This window comes from Culex pipiens, chromosome 2 (genome assembly GCF_016801865.2).
Source record: "Culex pipiens pallens isolate TS chromosome 2, TS_CPP_V2, whole genome shotgun sequence".
Lineage (NCBI taxonomy): Eukaryota > Metazoa > Arthropoda > Insecta > Diptera > Culicidae > Culex > Culex pipiens.
The window spans coordinates 104769363-104793190 of NC_068938.1; the positions used below are offsets into that span (position 1 = coordinate 104769363).

At 35.8% G+C, this 23828-nt stretch overlaps 1 protein-coding gene across 1 annotated transcript; it reads left to right on the plus strand.

The window, feature by feature from the left end:
- Window positions 1–4247: 4247 nt before the first annotated feature.
- On the plus strand, window positions 4248–5599 carry LOC120428198 (zinc carboxypeptidase A 1-like). Its single transcript, XM_039593180.2, has one exon. The coding sequence runs from the start codon at window positions 4263–4265 to the stop codon at window positions 5529–5531; it is 1269 nt and encodes a 422-aa protein (XP_039449114.1). The 5' UTR covers window positions 4248–4262; the 3' UTR covers window positions 5532–5599.
- Window positions 5600–23828: the final 18229 nt, after the last annotated feature.

The window sequence follows — 23828 nt, forward strand, 5'->3', positions numbered from 1 at the left end:
CAATCAGGGATTTGTTTGATATTTATATCATCAAGCGGCTGGATTTGGAGTATTCGAAACATTCCAATCGTGCAGAAGCTATGGGAAGTTCGCTCGAGTGCTGGTTAAAGCTGTCGATAAGCCGTTGAAGTGGACCGTTTCAGTGCTTGTCACGCGCTGTACTGGAAAGGCCCACTGCCGTGGCCGATTCCGATAAGCTCATCTAATTTTCAAACTTAATCCATCGTTGAGTCAGCAGTGGACAGATCGTGCCTATTTCAAGATCGGTATGTTTTGAATTAGGTATTAAATTTAACAACATTGACTTATTACCCCTGATTGAATCTAAAAAACTGACTATGTTGAGCTTTCATTTTGTTTTGGTTTGGTTTGGTAGGAAAAACAGCTTTATGTGGATTGATTATTACTTCCTCCTTGGTTTAATCAAGGTCTCATTTTTTTTCAGCTTCCAAAACTCTGGACTAACGTACATAATTTTGAATTGATTCACCTGCAGCAGTAGCAATCAACATTTAGAGCGAGTTTTTCACCAATGTGTAACAGGTTGATCGAGGTGCTCCGATTTGGATGAAACTTTCAGCGTTGGTTTGTCTATACATGAGATGAACTCATGCCAAATATGACAATACTTCTAACTTACGTGAAATTGTCCGAGGATTCCGAATATGACAAAATTGAGACCAAAAAGTGCCGTCTTCTTGGCCTGCAGGGCAAAAACTAACGTTGTAAAATGTTTGTTCTAGAAAAATCGAAAAACTATGAGAAAAACTGCGATTGGCCAAAAAGTTAACATCGTAGGCTTATAGTCCAAGTAATTACCTATCTTTTGACCTGTGGGAGTATGGGTGTTTTAGGCTGTTGCAAAAAGATATTAAGGTTTTAAAAAAATCCATTTTTGACAGTAATTTGCAAAAGCTAAGAGAAAAAGTCGAACCAATCCTGGATGTCTATGGCACATTTTGAAGTGCTTCAAAAGACCTTTCGAATGCATCTAAGAGAGTTGGAATTGATAAAGTTTTACGGAAATGCGAGCAATTTTAAGACTTTTTAGGTTTTTTTGACCTCAAACTCAAAGCCCGTTTTACCCCACTTCCCTTTGTCGTAGAGGGCTCATATTTGGCATGAGTTCATCTCATGTATAGACAAACCAACGCTGAAAGTTTCATCCAAATCGGAGCACCTCGATACGACCTCTAGAACAAACCGAGCAATATTTACAAATACTGCCTCTTAAGTTTACATTCCCAACTACTGACATACTTTTGGAGTACAGGCGCGCAACCAATTATGTTGGAATTTATGCACCATGTAACAGTAGGGTGCCCAGAATATGGGACTTGTGTTTAAAACTTCCCTCCACAAGCTTAATATTGTTCACTGGGTTATATTTAGCCTCTAAGTTAAGTATGAGCAAAATTGGTCAACATGTTCCCATTTATACTTGACGTTGAAGTTTGTATCGAAAAAATGTATGAAAAAACTAATTTTACTACTTTTTCATCAGCAAGGTGTGTGTTGTTTTCATTTAAACATTTTCAAAAGTGAGATTCTCACATGAAATTTAATGCTCTACAACTTTGTTCAAAAGACTAAAGCTGTACAATTTGATCCTGACAAGTTTTTACAACTAAAAAATAAAAGGATATTTTTGTATTTATGAAAATATTTTTTTTTATCCATTTCCGGGTATCAATAGGCCAATCTTAAATAAATTTAATCAAAATTTTCTCATATGCTTAAAATAACCCAACAACATTTTTTGCTTGTGGAGCAGGGGGTCATTTTTTACTGGGCACCTTAATAGGCACATTTATTAACATAATAATTCTTGGGCGCATCAACATGATTTTAACTACACTGAAAAAAACCCGCCCGTGTGGATCAATCGGACCGCGCACTGGACTCACAATCCAGAGGTCGCCGGTTCGAATCCCGCGGCGGGCGCTCTAAAATTCTTTGTGTAAATATGGGTATTCGGCGCCGTCGCTCCGTGCCATACTTTCATACACTTAGGAGCCCAGGGCGGCGAAGTCCTTGTAGATAAAAAGGAAGACACTAGTGGTTGGTACTAGCAATGGTGGCCGACAGCTATAAAGTCAACTTCGTTTCGTCGTCGAAAAAAACCAATTCTCGAAATCGTGAATTAAATTCACAAATGCGAGAACCACGAAGGAATATATTCCTTCGTGGTTCTCACATTCCTTGAACTTAATTCACGATTACGAGAATTTATTTTTTTCTGTGTACCGTAAACCTGGGTGACATTAATAGAATTTCAATTTATTTTTGAAATATTTTCCAACTGGTAAGGTTTGTCTTAAGATTATTATTTTTAAAACATGTACTAGGGTAGGCCACACAAGGTACATGCACTATTTTTGATAAAAAGTTTTTGCAATAGTATTTAAAAAAATAGTTGCATTGAAAATTCTTATTTTGAATTGCGGGGTGACTTTGATAGTCATAGTTATTCTTGTAAAAATAAGATTCAGTGTGTTCAAATTTTATGTTTACGTCAAATGTACCATCACTAAGGTGTCTGATACAGCTTTTAAGAAAAAATCAATGTTTATAAATAGTTAACTAAGTTTATAAGCTTTTTAACAAAATACATATAAATTTTAGGTAAAATTGTTAAAAAGTCAAAATTTTGCCTAAAATTCGTTAAAACTAGTTTTGTTTATAAAATTATCGAATCATATTACACTCTAAACTGAAATCGAAGCAAGAATCAAAAGTTTTCACATTTTATATGACATTTGTTCTACTGAAAATGCCTATAGATTGGAAGATTTGTTCGAATTATGTTTCCAAAACACATAATATCAATTATTTACATACTTATTTTACCTTCTTTTAGTGGATAATTGTCCAAAGAATCCGAATATGCATTTTCCGATTCGAAATCATGTTCATTGAGAAAATCATGATACTTTCAGAATATTAAAATAATGCTTTTTATCAACATCAACTTTTTGTTAACTCAACTTTTAAACTTTTCAATATTTTATGAAAACTTCTTCTAAGAGTACTTTGAACACTTCTCTACCGTGGTCAGAATGATTCCATATCATTCCGTACGTATTTAATATGTACTCTTCATTTTGCGGAAAAATCTCAAACCTATCAAACTCACCCCGGCTATCAAAGTTACCCCGTTTTACGGTAATTACTTTCATTTGATAGTAACGCGGGGTAGTTAATCAATTAATAATTCTGCCGAAGAGAACAACATATGATATTGGCAGGAAAATGCCGAACTTTAACTGACATTTTTCGCAGAGTAACGGCAGATTGACTAATAATTTGCTGAGACTCGGGATTTATTTCTGCCGAGCGATAAGTTGTACTTGTTTTGGTGCAATTCTGCCGAAATTCTGATTGTGCAAGTCACCTTAAGCGCAGTCTGTACTTTATTAGTTATTGATGAATAACCATACGTCTCCATTCATTTGTGAAAAAATATCACCGCGATATTTTTTAGGATTTCAAGAACCATTCAGACTTTTGACACCCTGTGTTAAAAACTCCCATGTAGTTAGTCATCGTGTGATATGCATTCAACATTTCCAGAGTACGTTTTCAAATAGTCCTACGCGTCGGTTTCCTATGTTGGTAGGACTATTTGTAAAAGAAATCTAGATTTATGAAGAAAAATCTTCTATAAGTCTGCAAAAAAGCAATAAAAGTAAATCAACAAAACCCACTTTTTCGGTAGGTGTTAAAATTTCTCCCCGGATGGATTCATTCTTGAGGTCCAAAGTACACAACAAGCCCTCGTCACGAACCCAAACAAAACATCACCCAACCAAGGTCAATGACAGCGCGCGCGCTTTCCGTCGTTCCGAGAACCAACCCCACCCACTCCCATTGATTGTGGAGCGCACCGCGTATTGCATAACTAATAAACAAAACCCCGAACCGTATTGAACGGCTGATTGGCTGCTGCTTCTTCTTCTTTGAGGGAATTTCGATTTATGCAAATCACTGTTGTTGGCGTACTGTCACTTGCTTTGCACTGATCCATGGGGAGAACCTAACATTTGCTTTGCGGACGCATGGCGCGGAATAACTGTAAAAAGATGTTCAATCTTTCTCTCAGTTATTCACACACTCGGCGAGATGCGTGCTGTCCCATACCAATAAGTCGGTATGGGTTGATCGAGGAAGATCTTTTTGTTTGGCCAGAATGACACCCTCTCGTATAAAACGGCCTCCGGGAGACCTCGTGTGCGTTAGTTGTGGGAGGACAATACAAGGAGATGGGTCTTTGGAAGGCGGTGATCTGCCTGGTGGTTCTGGCCATCGACAGCAGAAGTGTGTTCAGTGAAGAAGCTCGCTATGACAACTATCGGGTTTATCAGGTGACCGCGAAGACGAACCAACATCTGGCCACGCTGGATCAGCTGAAGTTCTCGAGTGATAGTTACATTTATTTGGAGAGTGGCCACAAGGTGGGCGATAAGTTCAACATCGTGGTGGCTCCGCACAAGTTGTCCGACTTTGTTGAGACGCTGGAAACGGAAGGAATGTGCGGTCGGCTGCTGTCCACGAACCTGCAGGAGTTGATTGACGAAGAGAAGAACCGGATCAAGTCGAAGCGAAACAATGAAGTGTTTGATTGGAATGAGTTCCACGATCTGGACGCGATCCATGGGTGGCTGGACAAATTGGCCACGGAGTACAAACAAGTGGAAGTGATCGAAGCTGGACGATCTTACGAGAATCGTACGCTGAAGGGTGTCAAAGTGTCGTACAAGTCTGGCAATCCCGGCATCTTCATCGAGGGAGGCATTCACGCTCGCGAGTGGATCTCCCCGGCCACGGTGACCTACATCTTGAACCAGCTGCTCGTCAGCGAAGATTCGAGTGTTCGCAAAATCGCCGAAAATTACGACTGGTACATCTTCCCAAGTGTCAACCCCGATGGATACGCTTACAGTCACCGGAGAGATCGTCTCTGGCGCAAGACACGAACCCCGTACTCAGGAGGATGCTACGGAGCCGATCCCAACCGCAACTGGGACTTTTACTGGGCCGAAAAGGGAGCCAGCCATCGGTGCACATCGGAATCCTTCGCCGGACCGTACCCATTCTCCGAAAGTGAAACCAAAGGCCTGTCCGAGTACCTTGATTCCCTAAAAGGCAAAATCCAAGCCTACATCGCGTTCCACTCGTACTCCCAGATTCTACTCTTCCCGTACGGACACACCACCGAGCACACGCCCAACCACAATGACCTGAGTGCGATCGCAAAGGCAACGGTCACCTCGCTGGCCAAGCGTTACGGCACCAAGTACCGGTACGGAAATGTCTACGACGCAATCTATCCGGCCAGCGGAGGAAGTGGGGAGTGGGCGTACGGAGTGCAGAACATCAAGATCGTGTACACGTACGAGCTGCGACCGGCCGGAGGTTGGGTCGGATTTGTGCTGCCCCCGGAGCAGATTGTCCCGACCGGGGAGGAAACGCTGGACTCGTTGGTGACGCTGGTGGAGGAGACCGAACAGAGGGGGTACTTTAAGATGTGATGGGGTGAGGCAGGGGATTGCGTGATGACAAATTTAAAAAGTACAATAAACTTCAATTTTTTAATATGTTTCTTGAGCTTTTTTTTTTCAAAGATAATGAGATAATTTTTTATATGCAGCTATTCCCTACTAAAACTGCATGATTTGTAAAAAAGTTCTCTGATAATTCAGAGTCACTCTAATGAGTGACCTACAACGTGCTAGGGTGGTCCAAAAAATGCCAATTTTCGTAGATTTTCGCAAAAACCACATTTTTCAAAAAATCATAACTGTCTTGGACGCAAATTAAAGGTTATTAAATAGGCTTTTTAGGAAAAATAGTTTAAAGTTTCAAAAAATTAGCCTGGCATTTGAAAAGGGCGTATGAAAACAAAAAATGCTGTTTTGAATGACCAAAGAGCATATGTCTGAAAGTATTTTGATCGGATACCTCGGGAAAATTTGCATAACATATAAAAATCGTGAAGTGGTAACAACAGGATCCGATATATTGTTTTTTGAAAATAAATACTGGGTTGGCAAAACGAAAAAAAAACTACTTTTCTCAGTAAAACTGCGATAATTTTAAAATTTGAGCGATGAAATATAGTTTTTTGGATGCTGAAATTTCCGTAATTAAAAGACGGACGGTCATTACTAAAATTTTAAAGTTATCGCAGTTTTAGTGAAAAAAGTTGATTTTTTCCGTTTTCGTCATTTGAACCGATTTTGATTGTGTTAAGGGATGAGTCAATGTCAGAATGGTCACAAGTTAAAAATCCAGCACAAACTAGAATTAGGCTCGTTATGTCCATAACAAGTAAGCGCTCTGCAAACAGTTAAAAAAGAGTGTGGGTGCGATGTAGTTAACATTGACTAGTGCAGCGATTGTTTACTAAATAATTTATTATTAACCAGCTATTCTATTCTATCTATTTTTGAAAAAAAAACATTCTGGAGCTTAAAAAAGTTTGTTATACGCAATATTTTTCATAATTTTCTATTTGGTTGTTTTAGAATACGGTTGTCTTAAGGGGTGTTCAAAAAACACCAAAAAAATCATTATTTGATTTATTAGACCTAGAAAAAAACTCCGGCATTATTCAAACATACAGAGAATAAACAAACAAAAAACTCCCTACAGTCTGAAAAGGGACAGTTGATAATGAAGCACTTATAATCATCATATCTGAAAATGGCTGTACACAGTTGTAAATTCAAAAATTGTTAGAAATATTTGTTTTTTTTACTAAACCTTAATAACACAACTCGACATTTTTGAAGCTGCCAAACTTAAGTTTTGTCAAGGTATGATAGATTTGGGCTCCCTGAACATGCCCCAATAGGGTGTAATATGGTTGTATGGAAAAAAATAAAGCTGTCCAAATTTAGTGAGCACAGCAACTTTTCAGTTCTTTTTGGGGTCCTAAACAACTCCCCAAAGTTTGAGAACGATTGGTTCAGTCCTCACTAGAGCGTCCAATTTCCCGTCCCGGGAAAAAAATCCCGAGAATTACCGGGATTTCCCGAAAAAAAAAAAACAAGCGGAATTTTCCTACCTTTTTGGCACCAATGTTTTGAAATTATGCAAAAAATAATAATTATATAACTTGATTTGATTTTATTCATTCTAATCTACTGTTCATATTGAACAAATCAGCTTGTCTGTAAATTTCATGTCAAGGTTTGATTCAAGCAATATATATTTCTGAAGCATTCACAACTAGGAATATTGTTTGATTATATGTTGGGCAACAAAAATTACGGTGTTATGGAATGAATACTAAATATTTTATTTTCGACAACATATTTTAACAAAAAAAAAATGTTATGCTTTTGAAAAAAAAAGATGTTCACCTTTTCCTGCCAAAATCAAAATTGAGATTTCTTTGACATTTTTGTTAACCTTGACCAAATTGAAGAAAATTGAATTGATATAATTAAATTTTTCAAAAAGGGTTGTTCGAGAAAAAATTGTTAAAAGTATTCGAGAAATTACTGTTTGAAGTTATAAATCTATGAAGCACGGGAGCTACCAAGGGTGAAAGAGGGTTAAATATGTAAAAAATATCGTTTAATTTCAACCACTTTTACACTGTGAAATTTTGTTTAATCTAATTTATTTATCAGGCCATATAACCATATAACTAAAATCATACCATAAATGGAACCATGATAAATCATTTAAAAAATAAACAACTTCGTATCTAATGAAATTTACCCGAAGTATGCAAAAATATTTCAAAAATTCGCTTCAAATATTTTATAGCTTTGAGTTGATGTGATTTCATGAAACAGTGTTTAAAATAGCGCTAGAAATTAGATTTTTGAGGCAAATTCAATGATTATCTATTTATTCACAAGTTGAAAGACTTGTTTGGGAATAAGTTGTTAGCCATGAATAAGGCTACCAACTGTACGGATTTTTTCCTTACCATACGGATTTTCGAACCTCTTCGCGGATTTTTAACAGGCCGGAATATTTGTAGGGAATTTTACGCATAATACGGATTTGTACGGAATTTTAACAACTTTTTAATCATTGAATTGCTTTTTTGATTTGGTCGAAGCTTTTGTTAACTAGAAATTTTTATTTTTCTGTAAATTTGATTTAAAAAGGGAGAGTTTTCCGGGGTTTCCTCCAACTTGATTATCAATAATTCAAGAGTTTTGATTCAAATCACGGTTTATTTTATGAATACTTTTAAACGTGCAAGTCATAAGCACTCTGATAGCATTTTGTGAAATTTGTTAGCTGTAAAAACGACACAGTTTTATATTTTTAATTCTCAAATTTATTTAATTTAATTTATCTAAATAATTCATTGACAGTTTTTGTTATACCATGGTGTCATATCGGCAAAGTGTACGGATTTTTGCTCAGCAAGAGTTGGTAGCCTTAGCCATGAAAAACATTATTTCTGCATGATTTTTTTCCATTTCAACATTTTGGTCACTGAGACAAATTTAAAAGTAATTTTATTGTTGTGGAGCATAGATTATCACTGTCCAAACATTTCGATTTAAAAAAGTACTTCTCAACAAAAAATACTAATATTTTTGCCTTTCTTACTAAAGAAAGGTATAGGTTTTACTTTAAGGCTGGACGTCATTTTCATCTTCGTAAATATGTCGATTCAGCATGAATTTTAAGCGGAAAAATCGCCAAAAAATCACACTGCATCGATTTTCGACGCTTCGTAACTCGTCGCTTCGTCGACAAGTTGTCAAGTTGAGCTTCGAATACTGGCGCGAGAATGCTGGCGCATTTATTTTGTGGCTCGACTTATACTCGTTTTGTAGTAGCTTGTGTACCGATGTTTCCTACAACATGTAAGATATCGTAGCTTTTCGGTTTCTTTTGCCCTGTCCGTTTTTGCATAACTGTCCAATGTTTATGCAAAAACTTTTGTGACATAGGACATTCATCCGGCTACAATCAATTTGTTTCCCGTGCACTCCTAAATTCGCCTAAATGTAGACTTTATTTTCGTAAGTTTATTCAACAGGGTTCGTTGGATTCCAATAGGAGCATTCTAAGCTTTTCATCGTTTATATCGTTTTCAAAGTTTTCAATGCTGGCGACGCCAATGGCTTTCTACCTAAGGTTCTCGCGATTGAGTGTGTAGTGGTACGGATGTTAAAAATAGCTATCTCTGACTCTGTCACTTTTGTAGAGCCTGAATGGCTAGCTTCTCTGCACCGTGCGGCACACGCGGTTCACTTGTACCTCGGTTTTGCTTGGCTTGGTGCGCTGGAACGATGAACCAAAATACCAACACACAAAAGGGCTCGTACCGAAGCTAGAAAACCAAAACCGCGGTGTGCGTTGGCGCATGGGAAGCTTGCTATGATCACGTTTGTCATAAACGCTTGTTTGATTACAAACGTACAAACATATTGTACGATTGAAAATATTGTTTTGGTGAAAATTGTGTTTTTATTTTTTTTTGGAAATCATATCATTTATAATACATTGCTTTCATCATAAGACATTCTTTTGTGCTGACGTTATAAATAAACAAAGTCGATGTTATGCATTGAAAAAAGTTCTACCATTGTTATATTCTTTAGTAAGAAAGGCTCTATCTCACCCCAGGTGGGATTAAATCGGGTTTTTTTATTTGGTACGATTTGAAAGGCTGCATACAAAAATAGAAAATTTATATATTTCTCAAAGTTGCATGATTTTGTACATGCAGTCAAGCCATTAATTGAGCCTCACACTCATTTTGACCATTAAAGTTGCTGATCGATACAATTCTGTTGCAAAATAATAATCAGAATCAAGATTAGATTAATTTTCGTTAAACTTAAAATTTCCCGGGAAATTTGTTGAAAATTTCCCGTTTCCTGGGAATTTTGTAACCCCGGGAAATTGGACGCTCTAATCCTAATTTTGCGCAAAGCGATTAAATTTTCCATATAAACCTGTATGGGATTTTTTTTTGATTTTGATGTTTCAAAAACCCACGTTTCACGATATATTAAAACCGGACTCATATTCGGATGCTCTGAAATAAAAAAAAATAAAATAAAAAGATTTTTCCTATACAAATTAATATGGAAAATTGAATCGCTTTACGCAAAGTGAGGGCTGAACCAATCGTTCTCAAATTTTAGGGAGTTGTTTAGGACCCCAAAATGAACTGAAAAATTGCTTTGCTGGAAAATCGATTTTGTTATGACACCCTAATGCCCCAATCGACAGAAACGAATTTTAGTGATATAAATGCTATGGTAGTTATCATCTTAAACAACCAAGCGCACCCTCTTACAAGCTACCATGCGCACCCCCTTAGTTTTACTACCCGCATAAATAAACGTGAGGGCGCATGGTTGCTAAATTATTTAACGTGTTAATGAAAAAAATCAAATTTTGTGTTACGTAACATTTGAATGGACCCCAAAGTTCCTAAATCCTCAAAATCCGGAATCAGAATTGTTTGTTATTTGTTTGTTTATTTCATTCAGCAGCGTAAGGCTTAACACCTTTTGTAATTGCTACCACCGGTGTCATTCTTTATTTTAAATTACAATGACAAGAATAACTACACTAATTTTACGGGCTGCCCACAAGATAAAGCCGTCCTTCTCGGAGTTAGAATTAGCTAATTTTCAACAAGTTTGTGTTTGTTGTTGGAGTCGGGTATTTTAAAGAGCTTGATTCTTAATCTAAGTCGGAACCACTAAGTTTTCAGAACTCCAAGTCAAACTATAGTCGCTGAATAAGATGCCCAATCCTGCAGCCCTTTTCCTTAATCTGCAGACCACACAAGTGGAGACGCATGGTACAATGGAAAATATTTCATAAGTTTCGGTTTGGCAGATCGATTCTAAAACTGCATGTAATCCGAACGAACATTCTACCGCTTACACGCTCCTAGTCGTGACGGCAAAACATTCATTCATTGCATCAACGTTGTTGTTCGACTTTCAATGCTTTCCCGATTTGACCCCGGGTCCTCGTGTATGTGGTGTTGATGTTTTGATTGAGATTTCCGTCTGCGCTTCCACCCAACCAAACTAATCCAGTTTTCCAGCTGCACTGACGCGTTTCAACCGAAACTACTAAACTACAATCTAATCACCGCCTTCCGCGGACCGCTGACGATCCGGTTCGATCCGGATTTTCAGAGAGATCCGACACCGGCAGCGTGGTCTTATTATGCAAACAGAGCGTTACTCTGTGTCGAGTGGCACCAATTACGAAGGGCCTCTAATCACTTACACCAACTGAGTAGCGAGCTGCTGCTGCTGCTTCCGAAACCGGTTCAAACTTGGATCGGAAATTTGCTTACCCGATTGATTGGTGCCGTCGGTCTGAGTCTCACGTCGCGTGGATGCTGAACAAAACAGCTGTTTGTGGCATGGTCACGAGCCCTCCAACTGATAGAGTGATAGTGGCTTCTCAGTAGCCTGTCCCATTTTGAGGTCATGTCGAGTAATTTCAGGTGCTCACTTCTTAAATGATAGATTATGATGTTAGGAACAATGTTTTCTTAGACAAGAAAAAATAATAAAATACTTTCTCGCACCCCCTAGTCGATTTACTGAAAAAAGTCACTTTTTTGAACAAATTTTCTAAAATCGCTTGGAATCAATACAAAAACTGTTTCGATCACGTGTGTATTATCTCCAAACGATAGGTTTTTGTCCATAGATTAAGATGCACTATCAATATTGGACCAAAATTTAAGTTTTTGGACTCTCCCAGGCGGATTTGTGTCGAAAAAATCGCATTTTTTCGAAACTTTTTTCAGAAATGTTAATTTAATTCAGGGTAGCCTATTTTTCCCAGTGAAACCAATACATGCAGCTTATAGGAAATTTCATGGCAAACATTTTTCCCTCTGAGAAAATTCAATTTCGACACTCCAGAGCCGAGATATTTGAGTTTTAGTGAGGAAAAAAGTGCCAATTTTCAAAATTTCTTAGAATTCAGAAGCAAGGCCTACTAATTACACGATGTAGCAAGCATATGTCTCAAAGGTCAGGGTATGCTTTTTTATAGTAATTTTGGCCGCTGAATCCGTATCTGAAATCAAATTTCGTGTAAACAGTGATGTTTTGGAGCTACACCCTTTTGGAATGTTATTTGCGTGTTTAAGAGGCAGTTTTTGTAAATATTGCTCGGTTTGTTCTAGAGGTCGTATCGAGGTGTTCCGATTTGGATGAAACTTTCAGCGTTTGTTTGTCTATACATGAGATGAACTCATGCCAAATATGAGCCCTCTACGACAAAGGGAAGTGGGGTAAAACGGGCATTGAAGTTTGAATTTTCCGAGGATTTCGAATATGACAAAAGTGAGACTAAAAAGTGCCGCTATGGATGCCTACAGGACAATAACTAACGTTGTAAAATGTTTGTTATAGAAAAATCGAAAAACTATGAGAAAAACAACGATTGGCCAAAAAGTTATTACCGTAGGCTTATAGTCCATGAAATTCCCTAACTTTTGAACTAAAAGAGTTTGGGTGTTGCTGGCTGTTGCAAAAAGATATTGAGGTTTAAAAAAACATTTTTAACAGTAATTTGCAAAAGCTATGAGAAAATGTTAAACCAATCCTCGATGTCAATGGCTCATTTTGAAGAGACCTTTCGAATGCATCTAAGAGAGTTGGAATTGATGAAGTTTTACTAAAATGCGAGCAATTTTAAGATGTTTTATATTTTTTGGACCTCAAACTTCAATGCCCGTTTTACCCCACTTCCCTTTGTCGTAGAGGGCTCATATTTGGCATGAGTTCATCTCATGTATAGACAAACAAACGCTGAAAGTTTCATCCAAATCGGAACACCTCGATACGACCTCTAGAACAAACCGAGCAATATTTACAAAAACTGCCTCTTAAACACGCAAATAACATTCCAAAAGGGTGTAGCTCCAAAACATCACTGTTTACATGAAATTTGATTTCAGATTCGGATTCAGCGGCCAAAATTACTATAAAAAAGCATACCCTGACCTTTGAGACATATGCTTGCTACATCGTGTAATTAGTAGGCCTTGCTTCTGAATTCTAAGAAATTTTGAAAATTGGCACTTTTTTCCTCACTAAAACTCAAATATCTCGGCTCTGGAGTGTCGAAATTGAATTTTCTCAGAGGGAAAAATGTTCGCCATGAAATTTCCTATAAGCTGCATGTATTGGTTTTACTAGAAAAAATAGGCTACCCTAAATTAAATTAATATTTCTGAAAAAAGTTTTGAAAAAATGCGATTTTTTCGACACAAATCCGCCTGGGAGAGTCCAAAAACTTAAATTTTGGTCCAATATTGATAGTGCATCTTAATCTATGGACAAAAACCTATCGTTTGCAGGTAATACACACCTGATCGAAACAGTTTTTGTATTGATTCCAAGCGATTTTAGAAAATTTCTTCAAAAAAGTGACTTTTTTCAGTAAATCGACTAGGGGGTGCGAGAAAGTATTTTATTATTTTTTCTTGTCTAAGAAAACATTGTTCCTAACATCATAATCTATCATTTAAGAAGTGAGCACCTGAAATTACTCGACATGACCTCAAAATGGGACAGGCTACTTCTCAGACAATGCATCTCGCTTGGTTTGGTTTGTTTACATGACGTCGTGTGCTGTGTAGTGGTTCGGATTAGCTGATAATAATCGTTGAATCCATCGGATGTAACCGGTTCACAGGATGACCGACTGTTGTCCGATTGGATCGGGGTATTTTTGTTTGTGTTTTTGTCGTAAAACCGGTTTAGCTACAGGACTCAGCTCCTTGGGTCAGCAACTAAAGGGAAATTTCCAGTAGTGCTTGATCCAGATTTCATGACTTTAAGTGCTATTTAGTAAATAGGATGACTTTCAAAAGTCGGAGACTTGTTTAATTGTGACACGCGTATGATTTTTGTTCTCTTTAGTCTAATGAGATATCTAAATTGGTAGTATGAATGCTTTAAATTGATGATCAAGCAATTTTTAGGATCGCAGTGAGTTAAGGGGTTACATACATGTAAATCGTCAAAAATGTCCAAGGTAGGTATGAGCACACATTTAATTTTTTTTAAATCTGTTTGCAGAGCATTAATATATACATCTTCATCTATTGCCCAATTCATTTGGTTGTATCATGGCCGAGATATAGCTATTTTAAGTTAGCAGTTTCAAAAACCGGGTGCCACGAAATCTCAACACTGCTTTGACCAAATCGGCTCAAAATGTTGGTAAAGACTCGTTAAAGCAGTCCCGTGTGCATGACGAAGGCCGATTTTCAAAAAGTTTATTTTAAAAAAAAGGGTCAACATATTTTTCGATTTTCCATATTAAAAATCATAAGTTTTTGAATTGTGTATTTTTTTTAAACCAAAATTTAAAAATCGGGCTTCGTCATGCACACGGGATATATCTTGAGAGTATTCACCTCACCTGGTGTTTCGAGAAAAACGCTCAGAAAGTTTGACAGGCCGCTTTGCGCATGGCAAAATTTTGAGCTTAAATCGTCTCTTACTCAGTTTAATCATTAAATATCTTTGTGAAACTTTCAGGAGTGATTGAAATTCATTTTTTTAGTAGATTTAAATAATTTCCAGTAATATGAAATTTTGGGATTTCCTATGTGTATGTAACCCCTTAAGCAATTTTGTCCTTTTTCTATCACATTAGAAATTTTTGGAAAAACAGCTGCTCTTGTTTTGTGATCTTCTTTTTTTAGATATTTTAGATACATTTATATTGTTTTTTTTTTTTACATTTTTATATCTATTATTCTATAAAACTGACCGAGCCACGTAGCCTAGTGGTAACGCTCCCGCCTAGTAAGCGGCAGATCGGGGTTCAAATCCCGGCTCGGACCAACACAACTGGTGATCGTTTCTCTTCTGGATTCGATTGCTTAGTAAAGGGAAGGTAGTGTATCGTCACAAACTGGACCTTATCACAACACCTTAGGGAGGCGACCTATGGAATGTTAACATTAACCTTAACATGTTAACATTAAGTTGAGAATGAAATTGCCACTGAATCCGCTTTGTAAATGCCGGCCCCGATACTCTTCAAGCGTGTTCCCCTCAGGAACTGGGAAAGATTTACTTTACTTTATTCTATAAAACTCAATAAAATCTTTATGTTACACATAACAATACTTAAATCGAACCTCCTTAATCCGAATTCGGAATCTACCGGTTGATTTTCCCAATTATCAAAGAGAACCGAGATATTCAAGATGGCCTCCAGTATGTCAGCAGAATGGGAAAAAAGTAGAGGAATTATATATTCAATCAACTTGGGACATTTAAATTATTTGAGATTGATGGCTTCTTTTTTTTTATTTTTTTTTATGGGCTTCTAGAATCAGACAGAATAGAGGTTAATTCTCCGCCAACTCACACAGCAGTTGCCACGACCCCTCTTCGATTTGCGTGAAACTTTGTCCTAAGGAGTAACTTTTGTCCCTGATCATGAATCCGAGGTCCGTTTTTTGATATCTCGTGACGGAGGGGCGGTACGACCCCTTTCATATTTTTCAATAATTTGCAGCCTGAAACGGTGATGAGATAGAAATTTGGTGTCAATGGGACTTTTATGTAAAATTGGACGCCCGATTTGATGGCGTACCGTAAAACGGGGTGACTTTGATAGGTTTGCGATTTTTTCGCAAAATGAAGAGTACAATTAAAATACGTACGGAATGGTTTAGAATCATACTGACCGTGATAGAGAAGTGTTGAAAGCACCTCAAAAAGAACTTTTCATAAAATTTGAAAAGTTAAAAAATTTAGTTAACTATAGTTAAGAAAATGTTGATAAAAGTCATTATTTTAAACTTCTCATAGTGTCATGATTTTCTCAATGAACATGATTTTGAATCGAAAAACGGAATGCTATTTCGGATTCTTTGGACAATTTTCCACTAGGAGAAGGTTAAATAAGTTTGTAAGTAATGAATATTATGTGTTTTTGAAACACAATAAAAAAAATCTCAAAAGTTATAGGCAATTTCAGTTGAACCAATTTCATTTAAAATGTGAAAACTTGTGATTCGTGCTTCGAATTCAGTATGTAATGCAATATAAATCGATAATTTTATAATCAAATTTAGTTTAAACAAATATCAGGCAAAATTCCGATTTTTTAACATTTTTTTTTAACAATTTTACCTATAATTTACATGTATTTTGTTAAAAAGCTTAGTTAACTAAATATAAACATTGATTTTTTTTCTTCAAAACCATATCAGCTACTTTAGTGATGGTACATTTAACGTACAAGTAGAGTTTGAACATTTTAAATTTGATTTTAACAAGAAAAACTATGACTATCAAAGTCACCCCGGAATTTAAAATAAGAATTTTTAACGCAACTATTTTTCTAAACACTATTGAAAAATAGTGCATGGACTTTGTGTTGCCTACCCCAGTACATGTTTTAAAAATAATAATCATGAGAAAAATCTTACCTGTTGGAAAATATTCCAAAAACAAATTGAAATCCTATCAAAGTCACCCCGGTTTACGGTACTCAAAATTCCGAAAAAAAAACGTATTTTTTATCGAGAGAAAAACACAGAAAAGTTTTAAAAACTCTGCCATTTTCCGTTACTCAATTGTACAAAATTTTGGAACGTATAATTTTAAGGGAAACTTGATGTACTTTTCGAATCTACATTGACTCAGAAGGGTCATTTTTTCATTTAAAGCTAAATTTTTCATTATAAAATTTCTTTTTTTTCTAACATTGCAGGGTTATTTTAAAGAGTGTAATGATGTTGTACAAAGTTATAGAGCAGAAAATTACAAAAGTCTTAATATATAAACATAAGGGGTTTGCTTATAAAAATCACGAGTTATCGTGATTTAACGAAAAAAAAGTTTTGAAAAAGTTGGTAGTCGTTGATTATGGCCGTTCATGGTCACCCGCGACAGACACGGACGACGACACAAAGAGAAACGCAAAATAGTAGTTTATGCAACATGTTGCAAAAAGAAGATTTTTTCAGCACGAGTCGTACATTTATCCAACGAGGTTCACCGAGTTGGATAAATACGACGAGTGATGAAAAAATCAAGTTTTGCAACAAGTTCCATACAACGTTTTTTGCAATTCCGAAAAACACCCTTTGAACAAAAATTATAAGACAAATGCCCATGAATTGAGTCAATGCATCGTTAAATCAAAAAAATGTTGAAAAGTATAACTTTTCCTAACAAGTGCTGAAAAGTTCAACTTTTCAGCATCCATTTTAGTGCTGAAAAGTAGAACTTTTCAGCATTTATTTTGAAAAGGGTTACTATTCGATTCTGTTATTTTTGGTACAGAAAAGTAGGCTGTTTCGTCGCTCAAGAATGACAGGAAAAGTAAATAGTTTCACGACGGAATTGCAAAAATAACTTTTTCAAAACTTTTTTTTCCGTAAAATCGTGATAACTTGTGATGGTTACAAGCAATCGGGCGTCCAATTTTACATAAAAGTCCCTTTGACATCAAATTTCTATCTCAACTTTTCAGGCTGCAAATTATTGAAAAACACGTCATTTTTCGCATGTTCAAAAATTGAAGGGGTCGTACCGCCTCTCCGTCACGAGATATCAAAAAACGGACCTCGGATTTGTGATCAGGGACAAAAGTTACTCCTTAGGACAACGTTTCACGCAAATCGAAGAGGGGTTGCTGCAACTTTTCCTGATTTCGTGTGAGTTAATAGAGAATTACCCAAAAGTAATCCATGGTCTATTCAGGAACTCGACAGATTTTGCCAGATTTTTTATCAGTAGATTTTCAATTTATTTTTAGCTTGAAACCGGTAAAGAGATAGAAATCGGGTGTCAAGTGTTTTTATTTTAAAATTACGTGTCTTTGTAACTTTGGAGGGTTACTTTTCAGAGTGTACCAAATGTCCTACAAAATTGCAGAGCAGTAAACAATAAAGTTTCGATGTCTGAATAGTATTCTTTACGAGTTATAAAAAAAGTTTTTAAAAAAGTGAGAATTTCACCAATTTTGGCCAGTTTTCTGAAGTTTTTACCACTAAAACTCAATCGTGTGGTTTTGCAAGTGTTTTTTTTCGAAAAGTTCAGCAAATTTTGCATTATATTTTGAACGTTTGGTTGCCCTTTTTGGGTTATTGCAGATTCGAAAAGTACATTAATTTTCCCATAAAATTACATGTCTTGATTTTTACAGTAACGGGAAATGGCAGGAGGGTCATTTCGCGCCAACTGGTACACCACTCGAAATGCACTTTCTCTGATCAAGCTCAAATTTGGTGGAGCTATTGGTACTATCAAAACATGTAAGAATCCCGATTTTGGACCACCCGTTCTATTTTCAAATGGCCTTATCTCAGAAATAAAAAATGATTGAGCAAAACTCGACAGCTATTTTTAAAAGGAAATTGGACGCTGAATCGAATGGTTTCATCAGATTCTGCAACTGCAAGCCTAAAAATTCGTTATCTCAAGAGATTTCAATTCGCCCAACATTCGAAAAATTGATTCATATGTAAAGTCGTCTGGGAAACACGATGGTGAAGTTTAATGTATATTGTATATTGATGTATATTGAGAAAATTGCGTGTAAAGTTTTCAATTGCGCAAAAGGCATCAAAGTTCGCCATTTGGCAGCGGCAACATTTCAACCGGCATCAGGTGCATTTTGACACTTTCTGGATTATTGCATATTCTGAAAGAACTCTTAATAAGCTGCCTTTTCACCAAAAATGAGGAAAAGTTACTTCAGTAAAGTTTGTTTTATAAAGATTATAAATAAATTGATATAAGCAAAATCGCAAGCAACAGCAATCCTGTTCATAAAGTCCTTCCAACTTGTCAAAGAAAAGATTACATGAACCTTGCGACGAAAGAAAAGCATCATGAAAAAGACGCCATGTATATTTGGCGAAGAAAAACGAATCATAACAAAACCTCACCTCCAATGACAACAGGGTGATATAGACGTTTGTGATTTCAAAACGAGTCTTAAATAAAGTTTTATTGAATATGGATGATCAAATATCGATAAAAGCATCGTTTTCCATCGTTTGTTATCATTATAAAATCTTCTTTTGCTTTTGTGTTGAATAGGAATTAAAAATTTTGCTAAACTTTCGAATGCGTTTTTGTACATGATGTTTTTTGAAATATTAACGTCGAAATGTATAATTTGATATGAACATCCAAGAGAGTGGGTCTCGTGGCGCAGGGGTAGCGGCTTCGGCTGCCGATCCCGATGATGCTATGAGACGCGGGTTCGATTCCCGCCTTATCCACTGAGCTTCTATCGGATGGTGAAGTAAAACGTCGGTCCCGGTTTCTCCTGTCTCGTCAGAGGCGCTGGAGCAGAAATCCCACGTTAGAGGAAGGCCATGCCCCGGGGGGCGTAGTGCCAATAGTTTCGTTTTTATCCAAGAGAGTAAAATGTGTTTCATATATTCTAAAATTTATAATTTAACGCATAACCAAAATGCTTTCTTCAGAACTTCAACTCAACTGATACGAGGCGTCGTCGTATCAAAATAAGCCGTAAATATGATCCCCCAGACTGTGTTATTCTTTCGCCGAAAAAAAAACCACCTCACACAAGTCCTTCCAGCAAACGACGACAACAACAACAAACCCCAAAACATCGTAACGACTGAGACTCTGTATGGCTGCCACATAATACGTTTGCCGGTTGTTGATAAGGTGTCGTGTATACGGCACGGGTGTGATCCCCATCGTACCGCAAGGAAGCTGTATAAATGACGGTCTACCGCTGGGTCAGTGGATCAGTCGTCGGACAGGTCTACAGTTGACCGGATCGTGCAAGCGCCCCCAGGGAGGAAAGCATACTCTTATCGGACACGGGGAATGAAGTTTTTTGTGTGTTAATCAAGGAGGTTCTATTCAGGGGCAGTTTATGCTCACCATTCAGTGATTAACGAGTGTTCAAAGAGACTAATCTAGAAGATGAGTGCGGCAAGTGTAGCAGCAGTGGCAGCTGAAGCAAAAACTAATGGACATGTTAGTATTTTGGATTTAGTGTGTAAAGTGATAGAATTTCACCAAAAAAAATAGAGTAATTGATTGCATTTTTCAAAAGGTTGAAGAAAATTGTTTAAAAAATCGTGAGAAAATCAATTATAAACTAAACCAACAAACGACTGAAATTTGTTCCCAAAAAACAACCGTAAAAAACTAAATGTGAAGCCTTAAAAGAGACGTTACGCGTTGCATTCATCCAATGTCATGGAGATGAAACCTGATCCGGCATTCCGGCAGCAGCAGTGATCGTAAACTTGGTGGCACGTTTCGTATAAAAAAGCTTGTGAAGACAAAAAATAACTTGTTTTAATGATGGTTACGACTCTTTAAATAACATGTTAAGTGGGTGGTGATTAAGTTCAAAAGTGTGATAATGTTAGTGTTTTAATGAATTGCAAGATATAACTCACAGTAGTAAGAAGAAGAATTAACAAGAATTTTGAGGATTTTTGTCTAATTTTTTTGCTTGCGTAATATTTAATATTAAACCTTTATGAGATGTTAGTCTTGATTCCAAAATTAAAAAATATATATTTTGTTCAAAATGTGATTTAAAGTTGAATCGAAAACCAAAAATGCCCTGATTATCTCTGATTCTGAAGTAAATTATGCTCGCTTCCAGGCAGGAACGCCACACATTAGTTTTTGGAAATATATTTTTTAGTAGTGACATGAATTAATTTTAAAAATCTACGAAAATATTCCATCTTTGATTTGTGTATTTTCAACATTAAGTTTTAGATAAACAAGACAAAATGCTTTTTGTTCCAAGTCAGTTGACCTTTTTAGCACTAAAATGGGTGCTATAATAGTAGTTTATGCAACAAGTTGCAAAAAGAGGATTTTTTCAGCACGAGTCGTACATTTATCCAACGAGGTTCACCGAGTTGGATAAATACGACGAATGCTGAAAAAATCAAGTTTTGCAACGAGTTCCATACAACATTTTTTGCAATTCCGAAAAACACCCATTGAGTGAAATTTTAAGTAAAATTTTCATGTATTTTGTCAATAAATCGTTTACATCAAAAAAATGTTGAAAAGTGTTACTTTTCGAAACAAGTGCTGAAAAGTTCAACTTTTCAGCACCCATTTCAGTGCTGAAAAGTAGAACTTTTCAGCATTTATTTTGAAAAGTGTTACTATTCGATTCTGTTATTTTTGGTACAGAAAAGTAGGCTTTTTCGTCGTTCAAGAATGACAGGAAAAGTAAGTAGTTTCACGACGGAATTGCAAAAATAACATTCAGCACTGTTTCTATTTGGTGATACTTAAGGCTACCAACTCTCGCTGAGCAAAAATCCGTACACTTTGCCGATATGACACCATGGTTTAACAAAAACTGTCAAGGAATTATTTAGATAAATTAAATTGAATAATTTGAGAATTAAAAATATAAAACTGTGTCGTTTTAACAGCTAACAAATTTCACAAAATGATATCAGAGTGTTTATGACTTGCACGTTTAAAAGTATTCATAAAAAACCGTGATTTGAATCAAATCATTATGTTCTTCATTTTTTTTGTTAAACGTTTAATAGTTTACGAAATATCAAGTTTGCTTTTACGAATAATATCGTTCTCAGTGTTTTCACGAACACATTTCCAGAGTGTTTTTTTTATTGAAAAGGTCCTATAACATGTGAAACACAAAAGTTTATAGGACCTTTAAAAAAACTCTAGATTTGTTAATTCAAATGTTCAAAGGATCTTGGAGTTGGATCTTTTAATGGATAAATATGTTTAGTAAGGAATTTCTAAAAGAACAATTCTAGAGTTTTTTTAAAGGTCCTATCAACATATCAAAGACAATAGTTTATAGGACCTTTTAAATAAAAACTCTAGAATAGTTCTGTATTGTACGGATTTTTTCCTTACCAAACGGATGTTCGACCCTCTTCGCGGATTTTTAACAGGCCGGATTTTTTGTAAGGAATTTTATCCGGCCTGTTAAAAATCCGCGAAGAGGGTCGAAAATCCGTTTGGTAAGGAAAAAATCCGTACAGTTGGTAGCCTTTGTGATACTAATTAAGCCAATTCGTTGGCAGATGATCGTTGAAATGGGCCTACTTTGTTACCATTTCGCGTTCTAATGTTTGACCTTCAATAAACAAAAACCTACCCGGGCAGAAAGTTGCATCTTGGAAAAATCTACCCATGTTCGTAAAAACACGAACAAGTCAAGTTCACCCCAGGGTATGGTTAAGAGATAACCGAACATGGCCACGAACATAAATTGTTCGAGGTGTACCTGCGAAAAATCTTGTTGAGTTTATTTGACCAACAATGCCACATCAAGTTGAGTTTATAGTAGCAAACAACTGAAATCTTCCAAAAATCATATCAAGTTCATAAAGTAGATTTTGATCCCAAAAATAATTTTATTGGTTTTTAATGCACCCCGCCACTATTCAGACCCGCCCCCCTTCTTTCTCTTCACAAATATGAGTAATATTGCAGGAATATACGCACTTACATCAAAACAAGATTTTTCAAAGTTGAAAAATTATTTTACTTTAAAAACTCATTAAAAAATTGTGGAGAAAGCGTTGAATTGCCAAAATGTCACAATAATTTTCTAAATCACGAAAAATCCAAAGTCTCTATATTCCATTTTTTTTTTAAATTAAAAATAAAAGTCTATGAAAATATTCCTAAAATTGCATAAGTCCAAAAATCCACAGTAAAATTTCAAAAAAGCCTGGTAATGTTTCTTATCAAAATAATTTTTCAAAATGTTGAAAAATATTCAACTGGCTGAGAGCAAAAATTTCGCAAAGTCCTGAAAATCTAATAAATTCTACCAAAAATCTTGTCGTGATACGGATCCCGTAAATTTTTTAAGTGCCGGAACGATTTTTGTAGGGGGTATATCAATAATTATTAAAAACCGACTTTCGAATTTCAAAATTTCAATGAAGACGTTTTGTTAGGAACATTATTCTAGGAACAAAGTGATGTTTTTTTCAAAAATCGGACGAAAATTTCCTGTAATTTCGACGAATTTTCCGAAATTTTGGTTCAAAGCAAAAATAAACATCAAAATATTTTATCATGTTTCCAAATTCCCAAAAAAAATTTAGGTCCCAATTTTTTTTCGGTTTCCTCATCTCGAAAAATTTCTAAGTGTTGAAAATATTTTACTAACCGAAAGCCAAAATTTTGCTAAGTCCAAAAAATCAAATAAATTCTACCAAAAATCTTGTCGTGATACGGATCCCGTAAATTTTCTAAGTGCCGGAACGATTTTTCTAGGGGGTATATCAATAATTATTAAAAACCGACTTTCGAATTTCAAAATTTCAATGAAGACGTTTTGTTAGGGACATTATTTTAGGAACAAACTGATGTTTTTTGTAAAAATCGGATGAAAATTTCCTGTAATTTCGACGATTTTTCCGAAATTTTGGTTCAAAGCAAAAATAAACATCAACATAATTTATCATGTTTCTAAACTCTCAAAAATTTTCTAAGTCCCATTTTTTTTTTCAGTTTCCTGTTCTCGAAAAATTTTAAGTGTTGAAAATATTTTACTGGTCGAAAGCCAATATTTTGCTAAGTCCAAAAAATCAAATAAATTCTACCAAAAATTTTGTCGTGATACGGATCCCGTAAATTTTCTAAGTGCCGGAACGATTTTTCTAGGGGGTATATCAATAATTATTAAAAACCGACTTTCGAATTTCAAAATTTCAATGAAGACGTTTTGTTAGGGACATTATTTTAGGAACAAACTGATGTTTTTTGTAAAAATCGGATGAAAATTTCCTGTAATTTCGACGATTTTTCCGAAATTTTGGTTCAAAGCAAAAATAAACATCAACATAATTT

What these genes read in the sequence shown, in the direction of transcription:
- LOC120428198 (XM_039593180.2), top strand. Translation starts at nt 4,263, where the DNA reads ATGGGTCTTTGGAAGGCGGTGATCTGCCTGGTGGTTCTGGCCATCGAC.